General features: G+C 42.0%; 1 protein-coding gene and 1 long non-coding RNA gene across 8 annotated transcripts in view; one reads left to right on the plus strand and one right to left on the minus strand.

Moving 5' to 3' along the window:
- Positions 1-909: 909 nt before the first annotated feature.
- On the minus strand, positions 910-11,230 carry LOC125459698 (uncharacterized). Of its 2 annotated transcripts, none has more exons than XR_007249086.2 (3): positions 11,117-11,230; positions 2,456-2,658; positions 910-1,155 (listed from the first exon to the last, which is right to left on the minus strand). It is a non-coding gene; the product is annotated as an uncharacterized LOC125459698 (long non-coding RNA). The 2 variants fall into 2 exon arrangements; XR_009446797.1 differs by lacking the exon at positions 11,117-11,230 and adding an exon at positions 5,678-5,760.
- The window catches only part of znf507 (zinc finger protein 507), a 56,373-nt gene continuing 45,636 nt past the window's right edge, over positions 5,779-16,515 (plus strand). For 4 of the 6 annotated variants that reach the window (XM_059651695.1, XM_059651692.1, XM_059651697.1 and 1 more), the window contains exons 1-2: positions 5,779-5,867; positions 15,407-15,525. Coding sequence is in view for 4 of the 6 variants with exons in the window: in XM_059651692.1 (XP_059507675.1) it covers positions 15,520-15,525 (6 nt within the window). In the remaining 2 variants the exon portion in view is untranslated. Of the gene's footprint in view, positions 5,868-13,432; positions 13,526-15,406; positions 15,526-16,515 lie in introns of all 6 variants that reach the window. The other 2 variants (XM_059651693.1, XM_059651696.1) reach the window with 2 other exon arrangements.

The following is a 16,515-nucleotide window of genomic DNA, read 5'->3' on the forward strand; positions in this document are numbered from 1 at the left end:
TCCATTTTATCTTAATTTCTTTTGTTAATAAACTTGTTTTATTGTTTAAGCAAAATCAGCAGAATCCTGTGTTTAAGTTTCATTGAAAGACAAATTGTTAAAGGCAAAACAAATTCAAATATGATCTAAGATAACAAGGTGTACAGCTGGATAAACACAGCAGGCCAAGCAGCATCTTAGAGCAGGAAAGCTGACGTTTCAGGCCTTCATCAGAAATGGGGGAGGAGAACTAAATCAATAGGGAGACTGAGAGGCGAATCTGTCAAGCCAGGTTCCTGTCTGGGATCTGGCTTGTCCGGTCATAACATCGGCTGTAATTATATTGTTGGGTGGTGTTATATAACCAGAATGCTCATACTCGCCTGCCAATGCAAATGTTCTGTAGAGTGTCTGATTCTGTGGTTGCTCTTCTGGCAGTCAAAGGGAACGTTACCTGTGAAGGTTTCAGTTAGACATTTTGGCATCAACTTCACATCTTGGGAGATGCTTGCCCAGGATCATTGCGCCTGAACCAACTAAATAAAAGATAGTTCAGCCTCCCTCGAAAGGAAGTCTAGAGAGGAAACCTCAGTAGCATTAAACAAATTAAAAGGCAAACGTGTTGTCGACATTAAGGCCAGTAGATAAAACTGGTCTGGACACCAGAAAATTTGGTCTTTATGAAGCTAATATTGAATTTCGTTATGAAACCAGTATTACTGGTAATTGTACAATCATACTGGTCAAGGTGCACTATAGGCTAAAGTGCACTCAAAATGCACATTATGGTACCACTCTGTCTGCAGTGAGTTTTGCTGTTTGTGGTGCTCGATGTAGGTGCTGTCCTGATGCATCCTCCATATTTTACTGGGGTCAATGGGAATGGTTGGTGGTGCAGCTGAATGAGAGTGCATATAACATCAACAAACGTTTAATAATTTGAAAGGTATTTTTATTGGGAATGTAACTGAAAGTGCACAGCCAATATACAAAAGACAATTACTAAAAGGAATGGTGATGTGGCACAATTTGCTCCCACCCAAACTGGATCACAGCATTGCCTTTTATGGATCTGTTCAAATCTTGTCTTTTCTGAGAGAACTGCTGACTTTGGCTTGGTCTTTGTTGACCCTTCATTGGGGATCACTTTAAAATGTAGTTGGCAGCTAAAGCAAGCTACGGATGGTTAGGGAAAGAAAGGGAGAAATATGAATCATCAGCAGCTACATAATTAAAAACCATTGTTATTTGTGATGGACTCATCTTTAACACTTACCTGGAGAAAGTGGAGGTTGTGGATTGGGAGAATTATTCCCATTTATAAATAGTACCTTGGAGCTTCACACAGCTGAAACTGGGGTTTTTACAAGCACTGAGTTCACCTTTGAAACAAGAACAGTTTCCTATTGCAGCATCATTATCTGCAGTTGCACCTGTTAGGGGAAAAGACATAGCAGTTTTCTACCTCGGAGGTCTGGAAATTATGTTCACTAGACTTGGATAAAGTAAAAACACACAGATGAAATTCTTTGGAGTTAGAAGACTGTTGACAGAATACCATCCTTACACCACCTTTGTAATACTAGAGGTGCTTTACAAACCACAACTTGGTAGAATGAGAGTGAGAATAATTAGTATCTCATTGATGGGAATAAAGAAGGTCTCTGATTAGGGACCAGATTCTCTATCTGTGCCAGTTGATGGAGGCATGGAGTCCTCAGCCACCTGCATCAATTTGGGCAGTACATGCCTAGTGGGATCCATTCTCAATGGTGGTCATACTACAACAGGAGATAGAAAAGGAAACTTCTTTATTCTCTTCTTACCCAATGCTATGCTGCGATCTGAAGAAAAAAATTAAAGTAGCAATCAATGTTTCCACGGACCAAATGGCTTTAGCAGCTCGAGAGTTCCTCCTCAATGTGGCAATAACGGTCCTACAGCTGGTCTGTTCTGGCCTGGAGGTAACGAACAATGTTATGGTCTCCTGCAGCTTACAGTTCGGGAGGCCACCACATTCTGCATGAGGACTTCCATTTCTACCTTGATCTGTCCAACGGGCTCTGCAACTGTTCTTTCGGGGTGCTCTCTGTCCCGCCTCCCTTGTCCTTCCATCAACAAACAGAAATTAGGGATTAGGCAGTTGGCACCATGATGAGTTATGTAGTTCCGTACACCATGTGATCTCTGCAGTTCAGCAGTACTATATCTCAAATTTGTAATACTTTTGAAAAATTGAATGATTAGTTTGAGTGTGTGATTTGGTTCCTCTAGTGGCCTCCAAAGTGCTCTTCACCTGTATGGTACTGCCCAGACTAGGAGTATCATCGGCATTTTCTGATTCCACATATTTATCCTAGATGTGACAACTTCAGCAGTCTGTGATTAGCCCTTTCTGCCCTTATCTCTTCAGGAGACTCTTGAGACAAGATGCAGAGAATAGATATAAACTGTTTCATTGAACAATCAGGCTTACCTGCAAGCTACATGATTTTTGCTTTGTAAGTCATCAGGATTCCATACGTATCCCTTAAATTTACACTGTTCTGACTTTCTGATGCTCACTCCATCCATTGATCCAAATACCAGGCTGGGATAGATTGCAGCTTAAATGTTTTAATGTTCTTCTGAATGGACACAATCCTGGATAGCTCTGCATTGCAGCTATAACTACAATATCTAAAAAGTTGAAAATACAGGAATTACATTATTGCAACTGACTAGCAGTTCCAATTAAAGGCTTAAACCCCAGCTTCATAATGTTCCCTATCCCCCAGTGTACCTGATCCTATAGTTCAATGCAGCCAGGATCAAGGAGAAGTACAATGCCCACTCACCATCAATTCAAAATAGTTTGAAGATCTAGGTCATTAAAATGTAATGTCTTCATTGTTTTAAGATTGCAGCTGACAAAGAGAGTATTGATCACTGACAGATAACTAACAATTGCATATGCATTTATATAAGCGGGCACGAACATGAGCATGATGTGAATGGCTGTTGACATTTCCATACATGGAAACATGTTGGCAATAGTATAGAATTCCTCAATCATCATTCTATTTTTATTTTGTTGTTTAATTAACCCATTCAAACACAAACCTCTGGAGTGAGGTCTACTTGAGACCGGGTCTGGGTCCAAAATTAGGAATAATACCACTGCATCACAACAGCCATCAAATCTTAACTCTATAAAATGAAAAAAAATGGCCATTTCGGGTTGAGTGCCCCTTCTAAGCCCCTCATCCCAAAACGTTAAATCTGATTTCTCTCCATCAATGTTGCCAGATCTGTTAAGCTTTTCCAGCAATTTCTTTCAGTTTTTATTTAACACAATGAACATGTTACTTACATGTTTTCATCTGGGGTTTGATCCAATCACAAAAGAGGACTGCATAGAGGTTGGGGAGGTGAATAAGCTGTGAACATTGTTAGTGACAGGGCAGGACCACAATATGTGGGGGCTTTGGGGTGATACATCAAGTTGGGGAATTAGAGGTGCTGGAGATCTGGGGATGGGGAATCACACACAGGAGGTGCGAGGGTTTGAATTGGTGATACAAGCCATGAGGGTGGGGTGTCAGGGGAAACTTTCAGGGTAGCGGGGAAGCAGGAGATTCAGGAGCTGTGAGAGCGGATATTGGAAGAATAGGCTGTGACAGTGGTTATTGAGTTTTGAGGGTGATGGGGAATCAGCTTTCTAAATATGAAACAAAGACAAATGAAGTAACAAATATAATGGTGAAATTGATTACCGAAATTATACATAAGCAAGCACAATGATGTAAACAGCATGACATTAGTACACAGTAATATCATTCCAGTAATATCATGAAATGTCATCAAAGGTATTGGTGCCTGATTTCTGACCAAAAGAATGACCAGTATTAAGGTCAGAGCAAAACCACTATGGTACCAGCTTTTGTAAGGGCTCCATATCAGGCCAAACTAGTTATTCCTTCTGAGAAAGCATGTGAGAGGCAAAGAGAAAGCGCAGAGAAAAGAAATCCCAAGTCAGCAATCCATCCAAAACTGCAATAGAACCTGTGGGCACACACTAGTCTTAGCTACCAAATACGTTGAACCATCTTTGTCCCAAAGGATAAACAATGGCAAAATGAGATATAATCAAAGAGAGAAACTGATTTTTAAAAAAAGTAATACAAACACTGACTGCAGAAGGTCAGTGCAAATTGAGAATGGGCATTTACAAAGCAGGCATTCTAAAACGGCTGGGAAAGACCACAGACCATAAAATGTGAGGCTGGATGAACACAGCAGGCCAAGCAGCATCTCAGGAACACAAAAGCTGACGTTTCGGGCCTATACCCTTCATCAGAGAGGGGGATGGGGTGAGGGTTCTGGAATAAATAGGGAGAGGGGGAGGCAGACCGAAGATGGAGAAAAGAAGATAGGTGGAGAGGAGAGTATAGGTGGGGAGGTAGGGAGGGGATAGGTCAGTCCAGGGAAGATGGACAGGTCAAGGAAGTGGGATGAGATTAGTAGGTAGATGGGGGTGCGGTTTGGGGTGGGAGGAAGGGATGGGTGAGAGGAAGAACCGGTTAGGGAGGCAGAGACAGGTTGGACTGGTTTTGGGATGCAGTGGGTGGAGGGGAAGAGCTGGGCTGGTTGTGGTGCAGTGGGGGGACGGGACGAACTGGGCTGGTTTAGGGATGCGGTGGTGGAAGGGGAGATTTTGAAACTGGTGAAGTCCACATTGATACTATTAGGCTGCAGGGTTCCCAGGCAGAATATGAGTTGCTGTTCCTGCAACCGTCGGGTGGCATCATTGTGGCACTGCAGGAGGAAATGCTACACTTGCCCCCACACCTCCTCCCTCACCCCTATCCCAGGCCCCAAGATGACATTCCACATTAAGCAGAGGTTCACCTGCACATCTGCCAATGTGGTACACTGCATCCACTGTACCCGGTGTGGCTTCCTCTACACTGGGGAAACCAAGCGGAGGCTTGGAGACCGCTTTGCAGAACACCTCCGCTCAGTCCGCAACAAACAACTGCACCTCCCAGTCGCAAACCATTTCCACTCCCCCTCCCATTCTTTAGATGACATGTCCATCATGCACCTCCTGCAGTGCCACAATGATGCCACCCGACGGTTGCAGGAACAGCAAATCATATTCCGCCACCCTGCAGCCTAATGGTATCAATGTGGACTTCACCAGTTTCAAAATCTCCCCTTCCCCCACCGCATCCCTAAACCAGCCCAGTTCGTCCCCTATCCCACTGCACCACACAACCAGCCCAGCTCTTCCCCCCCACCCACTGCATCCCAAAACCAGTCCAACCTGTCTCTGCCTCCCTAACCGGTTCTTCCTCTCACCCATCCCTTCCTCCCACCCCAAGCCGCACCCCCAGCTACCTACTAACGTCATCCCAACTCCTTGACCTGTCCGCCTTCCCTGGACTGACCTATCCCCTCCCTACCTCCCCACCTATACTCTCTCCACCTATCTTCTTTTCTCTCCACCTTCGGTCCGCCTCCCCCTCTCTCCCTATTTATTCCAGTTCCCTCTCCCCATCCCCCTCTCTGATGAAGGGTCTAGGCCCGAAACGTCAGCTTTTGTGCTCCTGAGATGCTGCTTGGCCTGCTGTGTTCATCCAGCCTCACATTTTATTATCTTGGATTCTCCAGCATCTGCAGTTCCCATTATCTCCAAGACCACAGAACCACAGACCATCCTCGTTACCAAGACAAACGCAGCCCCTCCCCTTTCGATCGCACGTTCCGTGACATGTCCCGAGGACGGTTATCGCGAGATCCCCGCTCCGAGCATGCGCGGTAGTGCTGAGTGGTGGCATTTTGTTCGGAGGGAGGCGAGCGTGGAGCTGGAGGTGAAAGGAGGAGTGATTTCACTCTGTTCTTCGGTCAGTGGTGCGGCTCGGCTGATGTGGTCTGGCGTTAGCGCGGCATTTTGAGGGCGTACTCTGTATGCCCCGCACTCCTTCCCCTCTGTAAAGGGCACAGGGACCCCCCCGTGTCGTGGTCTCACCGCGGCCTGTGGCTGGCCGTGAGGGATGTGCGGTCTGTGGGGATGGAGGTGGTGACAGGCTGGGCATTCACAGCGTGTGCACCCTCCCGTTAGGCTCCAGAAACAACTAAATACAAAAACATTCCCCCATTTCAGCATTAATCTGATCGTTTTGACTTACATCTTGACTGCACTTTGTTTTCTGATCGGAGTTTACTTTCCGCTGAAAGTTACTTTCTGGTTTTGAAGTATATCCTGCCATGTTGGCGGCAAGTAAATCCTGTCCGTAACTTGTAATTCACATTGAGCTTAGGTGTTTAAACTTCCCATAACTTCAGTTGTGACAATTGCATTTAGTTAAGAAAAGAAATTGAATATTGTTTTTGAAATGTGGCATTGTCAGTTCCTGGGTCAGTCAGTTCTATCTTTTAGATTTTTGGAGAAATGTTCGTATTTGGCATTGCATCTGAACAGGCTGGTGCTTATTGTCCTGAATATGTGTCCCGATCGTGACGAGATCTATTGAGTTAAGATCATCAATTCTTCCTGGCATTTCCTGACTCTTTTATGGGAAGCGTGGCTCTTTTTGATGTCCCTGGTTGCTTTCGCAATGTGGTGAAGTTTCAGTCTTAACTTGTGGTGAGTTCCGCGGAAGGGACGCTGGACCCGGAACGTTAACTGTTTTCTGCTTCACAGATGCTGCCAGACCTCCTGAGTTTTGCCAGCAACTTTGTTTTTGTTCTTAACTTGTGCTTTGTTTAAGGCCACTGTTCTTATGGGAGAGCTTGTAATTATAACACATGACTGATAAAACTCAGCAGGTCAAGCAGTATCTGTGGAGCTGAAAACCAGTGGTTCAGATTGTCTTTAGTCCTGATGAAAAATCGTCAGTGAGAAATGGAAGAGCTTTTTAAGTGAGAGGGAGGATGCAGAAAAAGAGCAGAGGGCCTGTCATAGGGTAGAGGACAAGATGTATTTAATGACAAAAGGTTGTGTCAAAATAAAGTGAGAATTGCTACAAAAGTAACACCTGAAAGTGTCATTGCTAGTATAAGAAGAGAAACAAAATGTAGACCCAGCAAAATAAAAAGGGAAAGTCACATTGAACAAGATGAAGCCAGATTTTATGATCTAAAGTTATTGAACTCACTATTGAGTCAAGAAGGCCGTGTAGTACTGAATCAGAAGATGAAGTGCTGTTATGATAATGGGAACTGCAGATGCTGGAGAATCCAAGATAATGAAATGTGAGGCTGGATGAACACAGCAGGCCCAGCAGCATCTCAGGAGCACCAAAGCTGACGTTTCGGGCCTAGACCCTTCATCAGAGAGGGGGATGGGGTGAGGGTTCTGGAATAAATAGGGAGAGAGGGGGAGGTGGACCGAAGATGGAGGGAACGACAAGAGAGATGCAATGGGAGAGAGATTCCCTGAGGTTGGTCCGGAGGGAGGAGGGTAACTTCTTCAGGTTAGGCATCCCTGGAAGAGGCTCTTCCAGGGATGCCTAACCTGAAGAAGTTACCCTCCTCCCTCCGGACCAACCTCAGGGAATCTCTCTTGTCGTTCCCTCCATCTTCGGTCCGCCTCCCCCTCTCTCCCTATTTATTCCAGAACCCTCACCCCATCCCCCTCTCTGATGAAGGGTCTAGGCCCGAAACGTCAGCTTTGGTGTTCCTGAGATGCTGCTGGGCCTGCTGTGTTCATCCAGCCTCACATTTTTATTATCTTGGATTCTCCAGCATCTGCAGTTCCCATTATCTCTGCAGTAATCAGGGCTAGGTGATCCCCTAACTGACATCAGATGCAAGTTCTACAGTCTTACTGCTTTCAGTCATGAATGGTAGTGGACAATTAAACAAAATGTCCCAATCACAATGATGGAGGATCCTAGCACATCAGGGCAAAAAAACAAGGCTGGAGTATTTACATCCACCTTCAGCCAGGAGTGCTGAGGAGATGATTCATCTTGGCCTACTCCTGTGATCCCCTCAAGCTGAATCTCACGTTGAATGAATCAAAAAGTGGCTGAAGACACCAAATACTGCAAAGGCTGTGAACCCTCACAACCTTGTAGTATGGTATCTACCTAGCAGTCAGGAAAATTGCCCAAAACGCAGGACAAATCTAGCCAGGCCAATTACAGCCCTGTCAGTTTGCTCTCAACCATCAGTGATGGAAAGAATCATTGACATACCATCAAGCAGAATCTCATGCTCATTGAAGCTCATTTTGGGTTCTCCCTGAGCCATTGGGCTTCGGACCTCCTTACAGCCACCATGGGCAAAAAGAGAAGTGAGGTGAGTATTACCACCTTTGATGTCATTGTAGTATTTGACCAAGTATGGCATTGTCCCTTGGTGCTGTTAAAAGCACCAAGCTAACCATTGTCTCTTGGCATTGTGACTTTTACAATTGCTGAATTTCCTACCAACATCCTGGGGGTTACCATTAATCAGATTCAGACCAGCCATGTAATCATTGGCTACAACAGCATCACATTGGCTAGAAATTGTGCAGCAACTGTTCTTCTGCCTTCCCAGTTACTGTCCACTAGTTGCATGGCACAACTCAGGAATGTGATGGAGTACATTCCACTTGCTTGGATAACTGCAGCTCCCATAACACAAGAATCTTGACTCTATCCAGGACAAAGCAGTTTCACTCTCCATCATTGACATACTGGCAACAGTGCATAGGATCTACAAGATACACTGCAATAACTCACCAAGGTGCTTTCAACAGCACCTTCTAACCCCATGATCTCTCTTGCCTAGAAAGACAGTGACAGCAGATGTATGGGAACACCACCACCTGAAAGTTCCCGCCAAACCACATACCATCCTGACTTAGATAGTAGGTACTGCAGATGCTGGAGAATCTGAGATAACAAGGTGTAGAGCTGGTTGAACACAGCAGGCCAAGCAGCATCACAGGAGCAGGAAGGCTGACGTTTCGGGCCAAGACCCTCCTCCAGACCCTTTTCTGAAGAAAGGTCTAGGCCCGAAACATCAGCCTTCCTGCTCCTCTGATGCTGCTTGGCCGGATGGTTCATCCAGCTCTACACCTTGTTATCTCACCATCCTGACCTAGAACTGTACCACCATTACTTCACTTGCTGCCTCAAAATCCTGGAATTCCCTTTCAAACAGTACCGTGGGTGTCTCTGTGTCCCAGTGACTCGGTAGTTTAAGAAGGTAGCTCGTTATCTCCCTTTCTGGAGTATTTAGGGATAAGCAAAAGATGCTGACCTAGCCAGTGACTCCCACATCCCATGGGCAAACTTTTAAAGGGTAAACGAAGCCATGTCATGAGCAGTGAACGTAATGTTCTAAATTGAAACAAGTACAAATAAATTTTCTGTTTCCCATAGGAGTGCTGAGGTCATTGTCCAATGAGAAAGGAGCAGAAAGGGGTAGGAGTCTTAGGGGATGACTGTCGAGTGAACTAGAGTGCTGTGGAAGAAATTGTTCCTTTAGAATGATAAAATGGTGGACCATGTTAAAATGTGTTCGGTTGCACCATGCTGAAGGAGGTGGAACTGGGAGCAGAAGAAAGACGTCGAGTCCTTCAGATCTGCTGTGCTGCTGAACAAGATTAAAATAAGACAGTGAGAAATAGGAACAGGAGTTGGCCATTCAGCCCCTCAGGCCTGCTGTGCCATTTAATGGTCCATATGTCATTTCTTATATCCACTTTCCTATATTTTCCATATAACCCTTGATTCCCCTACTTATTAAGAATCTATTTTAATCTTAAAGTTACACAAGGACTTTGCCTCTGCAGCTGTCTATGGCAACAAGTTCCAAAGACACACAATCCTCTAAGAGAAGAAATTTCTCCTTGTGTCAGTCTTAAATTGGTGCCCCTTTATTCTGAGACTATGTTACTGATATCTCTGGACCGCAACACTTCCTAATTTCCCACCACATAAGGATTACCCTGCGTGTCCGTTCCTCCTCCTAAAATGATTAACCATCCATATTATATTCCACTTGTCATCATCTTGAGCACTCACTTTACCTGTGCAAATGTCTGAAGCTTCGTTGCATCATCCTCTCAACAAGTTCCCGCCTCGTTCTGTGAAGCCTACAAATCTGCTATATTATATTTGGTCCCCACATTCAAATCATTGATATAGACTGTGAATGACTGGGGCCCAAATATTGATCCATGTGGTATCCCACTAATCACAACCTGCCAAGCTGAGAATGACCCATTTATTCTTGCTCTATCCGTTTCTTACAATCCATGTTAATATATTACGCCAATTTGACGTTCTCTAATTTTGTTCTTCTAACTGTGTATCTTACTAAAAACCTTCTGAAAATCTGAATAGACTGCATCTACAAGTTCCTTCTTAACTACTGTCCTAGTACAATCCTCAAAAAACGCTTTTAAGGTTTATGAAACCGGATTCCTCTTTCATAAATACGCCTTGCCTCTGCCCAAAGTGTTCAGTTATCACATTGTTTATAATAGATACTAATGATTTCCTTACTATTTACATCAAGATTCCAGTCAGTAGCTCCCTATTTTCTTTCTTGCTACATTTTTATATAGTGGACTTGCATTTGTTATCTTTCAAACTGCAGACCTTATTCCAGATCTATTGAGTTTTGAAAAATGATCGCCAACACATCCACTTTCTCTACAGTCACCACATTCAACACTGTTTAGGTTATCAGTTCCCAGAGTTCTGTCAGTTTTCAGCCCTAATAATTTCTCCAGTGCAGCATTTTTACTAATACTAATTTCTTTCAGTTTCTCATTCACACTAGCCCCTTTGTTGACTTATTTCTAGATTTCTTAAACCTTCTGTTAAAACACAGTAGTTATTTAGCTTCTTTGCCCTTTCTGTTTACCCATTATAAATTCTTCTGTCTCAGACAACTTTCCATTTATATTTCTGAAGACTTGTGACATTACAGGCAGCAACAGGAGAACAATACCACTGTTCCTTTACTGTCTCCGGGTCCGAACTGTCTTCCAACTTCAACTTTAACAGCACGGACTGCAGCGGTTCAAGAAGGCAGCCTAACAACATCTTTTCCTAGACAATGACTCCTACATTCTAAGAATGAATAAAAGAAAGCCTTTGCAAATCTTTTCCTTTTTACTTATCTATATAAAGTTTTTATGTCTTACCAGTTTATGTTCAGATATTATTCTCCCTTTCTTGATCGGATTCACGTTCTTCCTTTGTTAGACTCTGAAATACATCCAATTCTTGGATTTACTGCTTTCTTTTTAGCAACTTTATAAGCCTCCTCCTTTGTTCTAATGCAGTCTTTAACTTCCTTTGTTAGGAAACATGATTGACTCACTTATTTCCTGTTGGGGTTTTGTGTCTTAGATGCTTTATGCATTGAAATAGTGCATGATATCAGATCACTAACTATTCTGCCAACTCTCTTTAAGCCTCTATCTCAAACAGCCCTCAATTCTAAAAAGAAAAATAAGCAATTCATGGCCTTGATACTACGCTTCACGTCTCCCCCCACCCTCCCCCACCAAAAGCGCATTTACCCTTATCCACAAAGCTTCCCAAAGTCTACCATTGACTCCTCTGTATTTTTAAATTCCTTATCACTTCAAATTACATTTTCCTGTAATCTCCCTTCTCAATTCTGTAAACGTTTTGGACTCCAAATCATGAACATTACAGTTCCAGTCTATTTCCTACAAAGTTTCTGCCGTACCACGATATTGAAACAGCGTTAAAAGAGGTCACTAGTAATATTGTATGATTGAATTCTGAGAAAGGGTCACCAGACCCAAAATGTTAATTCTGTTTTTTTCCTTCACAGATGCTGCTAGACCTCCTGAGCTTTTCCAAGAACTTTGTTTTTGTTCCTGATTTACGGCATCCACAGTTCTTTTGGTTTTTATGATTATGACCACATTCACTATCCTTCCAACCTCATCCTTTGTTGTGGTTAACCACATCCTTCCCCCTACACATCTCCATTGCCTATGAGTAGGTCTGTTCTCATTTCGATTGGCTGTTTTCAAATCAACTGTAGCTAGAGCAACTATGGCTATAGACTATTTCTGTCCTGTCACTCCTAGGAATCTAACTTTGACCAATCCTGCCTCATCTGCATGCTTTCTCTCAACATTATCCTCTGTTCCAATGTATATTGACAGCCTGCTGCTCCACCTTTTTAACACCTCTCATGTTCCCTTCCCTTGCCTTTTGAGTTGTCTGCCTGGTAGTTGGATTTCCAATCCTGAATAACCCAGAGCTATCACCATGCCATAGTATTCTATTTCAATTCAAAATAATAAGTGAAATGTTTAATATTTTTGAATTGAATACACCACTGCCAAAAGAAGAAGAAACAGGAGGATTAGGTGATTAAAAAGTCCCATTATTGTAAAGGATTCTGTACCTTGATCTCTCCTTTTGCAGTAAGCATGTTGATCCTGAAGTTAAACCACACCAGTCATGTCTCTGCGATGAGAGGGCAGCCCTCTCATAGTAAGACTATGGCGACTTTGTCTTTAGTCCCAATCATGAGCATTTTTGCTTTTTTTTATAATTATTAGAAATGGCTGTTCATGTAGACATTGTTAACAAGTGAGCTTCCCACAGACCCCATTACTATTTTAGCTGCAGTAGTTCAACAATCTAGGAATGAAACTTTGGGTATTGAAAATATTAAGTTCATTTTCACCTTGGAGTAGCACATTATAAAGAAACTTCAGTTTCACTCAGTAGTTTTAATTGAAGAATTTTGAGAACCAAACATTGCTTATGTCATACTGAGCATCTTATTTTCTCTAGATTCAGAAAGTATCTTAAGTGTTCTGAGTAATGTGAAGTTATACTTAAAACGGCCACCTGTCATTTCTTTAACCTTGACTGTATGGCAATATAAGATTTACATTATTGGCAACTATAAGTAAATGCAGTGTAGCTAAACGAGGAGACAATTTGCATTTCAGATTATGGAATAAACAGTATCCTGGGTTGACTGATTTATATTCAATCAGCTGTGACACTAAAGAATGGTGAATATATTTTTAAGCACATATTAACAGTAATGGAGTGAGACAAATTCATTGATATTGGATATACTGTGTGTAAAAGTTAAATGTGAAATTTATTTCTGTAAAGTGTGCTTATGTAGGGCCTTGGGATCAGTTGGGGTATTCTGTATGCAAATTTTTGACCCCGGCCGCTAGTGTGCCTCACCACTGTTAATATCCAAAGAATCTGAATTCCACATCTAAATCCATTTTAATCATGTTAATTAGTTGTTTGGGAATAATTCGTATTTTTTTTTGTTCTATGATTAATCCAGTACATTATAGTTCTAGCAAATTACGAAAGCCTAGAACTATCAATTATTAATGCTTATGATCAAGTTACTATTCTAAATAGTTAAAGTATTGGAATTATTGAAATTTTAACAGCACAAAGAGTGATATTTTCTCTATTCCTCACATCCTCTGTAGCTTTTAACCACATGCTGCCTTCCACATCGCTAAACCACTGTCTAGCTCATGCCTTTTGGTACCAGATGGCAATAACATTTTAATTTAGGGTTGGTAAGTTTCCTTTGTGAATTTCCATTGATTTTTTGATATTTTTTGTTAGAATATCCCACCAGAAGCTGTGCAAATCATTTTTGTTTATTTAAAAAGTATGGAATCATGAACCACAGTAGGACACCATTCAGTACCTGTGCCAACTCTTTGAAAGAGTTACCCAATTTATTCCACTTCCCCAGAGAATGATAGTTATCCCTTCCCAGAATATATTCATTTCCCTTCGAAAATTGCTACAGAATTGGCTTCTCCTATTCTTTCAGGCCATGCATTTGATGTCATAACTCACTGCACTAAAACAACTTCCACTTGCCTACTCCTAGTGATGATTATCGGTTTTGATCTACGTAACCTCTCAGTCTAAGGATCATGTATGCTATTTTTAACATTCAATTTGTCTTGTCATGTTCAAAGATTGTTCCCATTTTTGTGCACCCTTTTAAATTGTGGCAATGAATTCACATTGCCCCTTTTCATTTCTTCCCATTTACATTACTTCACATTTCTCTGTATTGAATTTCATCTGCTGTTTGTCTCCCTTATCATAAGTCAATGTATGCCCTTTGGAGGCTTACTATTGGCTTCATTTTGAGTTTTCTGTTATTTATAAACATACAAATATTGCCACCTGTATTGAAATATGAATTTTGAATAATACCCTTGCATGAGAAGTACATGTTATTAGTAAGGCCAGCTTTTGTTGCTTATTCATTAATGCCTTTGAGAAGGTTTGGATAGCCATGTTGTTGAACCATTGCAGTCTCTATGGTGTTAATACACAAAAAGGAAAGAAAATGAGCTTGAAGGTTTTGAACTAGCATCAGTGAGGGACTGGCAAAATTATTCCAAAGCAAGATGATGTTTAACTTTGGGAACTTGTTGTGTTCGGCAGCCCTTGTCCTAGATTGTGGAGGTTATATGTCTTTATCAATCTCATGGGCTTTAATTTTACAAATCAGACTATTGTGTGACAATTTTATCATTTTGAAAGTTCATATTTACAATATTATTGTACTGCTTTCATTAATATTCTTTTATTTTGCCAAAGATCTTATATTCATGTTTATTTAAATGATTCTATACCATTATTTTAATCTGGGTTTTAGCCCAGTGTGATGAAAGTTAATAATAAACAATTACCATCTAGAAACTTGGATTCTAAAGTAGAGGTAAATTGGCTTTTTGTTTTCAGCGCTGTAGAAGTCTGACTTTTCTTTTAGGAAACAAAAGAAAGTAATTGGAACAGTGAGTCACAGACAACCTATCCAATAAAATCTGTGGCTTAATCTCAATGACTCAACAAGCTACCTGGTGAGAGATTTGCTGGCTATGAACATTAACTTCTATGACCTACAAAAGGGGAGGCCAGGGATGAGAAGTAGGTGACAGTTCTGATGAAAAGATGCATGCCAACATGTGCTGCTTAGCAACTTAGGAGTAGTCAAGCCTTGAACTTAGTTCGGTGTTCAGTCAAAAAAAAATCAAGCGTCAGACTGTCTGTATGCTGGGGAGGAAAATTAAGGGAGTCACTCATTTTTGGTGAATATGCAGAAAGCCACTGAAAAAGCATGCTTGTCAACACTTCAGTTTAGTTAAATTTTAAAGGAAGATTGAAGTGCTGAGAAGGAAAAGGTTTGTGGTTTTTCTTCGTTTCTGGTATTTATGATATCAGCTTTCCAAATTGTATGCTTTTGTTTCTTTTGTGTAATTAACTTAATATTCTTTTTCTGAAAATGTGTTGAGGGAATCGTGAATGTGTTCTGTGGCTGAACACCATGGTATCCAAATTGCAAAATAAATCTTATGATCTAACAAGTCAGGTATTACTCTGGAATCCCACTTCTCCAATAGCTTCTCAAATTATTTCTTTAAAAATTGCAGATCTGCCTTAAATTCAGTGGATTTCTTTCCATGAAGGGTCATCTCGTCATTCTGAGGCCGTGCCCTCAGTTCCTAGTTTCTCCTACCAATGGAAACATCTCCATATCCACTCTATGCAGGTCTGTTTGTATTCTGTAAATTTCACTGAAATTCCTCCTTTATCCTTCTGAACTCCATAAGACCGTAAGGTATAGGAGTGGAAGTAAGGCCATTCGCCCCGTCAAGCCCACTCCGCCATTTAAATCATGGCTGATGGCCTTCTCAACTCCACTTCCCTGCACTCTCCCTGTAGCCCTTGATTCCTTGTGAGATCAAGAATTTATCGATGTCTGCCTTGAAGGCATCTAACGTCCCGGCCTCCACTGCACTCTGTGGCAATGAATTCCACAAGCCCACCATTCTCTGGCTAAAGAAGTGTCGTCTTATTTCCATTTTAAATTTACCCCCTCTAATTTTAAGGCTGTGCCCACGGGTCCTAGTCTCCCCGCCTAACGGAAACAACTTCCCAGCGTGCACCCCTTCTAAGCCATACGTTATCTCCATAGAGCACAGACCCAGAGTCCTCAATCCGCTCCTCATATGACAAGCCCTTCATTCCTGGGATCATTCTTGTGAACCTCCTCTGGACTTCCACCAAGGCTGACACATCCTTAGATATATCACAATATTCTATAAGCAGTCTGCTTAGCACCTTATACAGTCTCAGCCGTATATGTCTGCTGTTGTATTCTCATCTTCCTGAAATAAATGCTAAGATTGCATTTGCCTTCCTTCCTAGCTGCCAACTGAACCTGCAAGTTAACCCTAGGAGAATCCTGAGCTATGGCTTCTAACCCCCAGTGCTTCAGATTTATGAAGTCTTCCCCACTTACAAAATAGTTTACACCTCTTCCTTCCAAAGTGTATAACCTCTCACTTTCCCACATTGTATTCTGCCACTTCTTTGCCCATTCTTCTAGCCTGTCTGTGCCTTCCCAGCTTCCTTAAATAATACCTATCCCTTGGCCTGTTTTTGTTTCACTACAGACTGAGCAACATTCTCTCTTCATACAAATTGTTAATGTATGATAGTGTGGCCCCAACACTGACACCTGCAGAACTCTACTAGT

This window comes from Stegostoma tigrinum, chromosome 16, assembly GCF_030684315.1.
Source record: "Stegostoma tigrinum isolate sSteTig4 chromosome 16, sSteTig4.hap1, whole genome shotgun sequence".
NCBI lineage: Eukaryota > Metazoa > Chordata > Chondrichthyes > Orectolobiformes > Stegostomatidae > Stegostoma > Stegostoma tigrinum.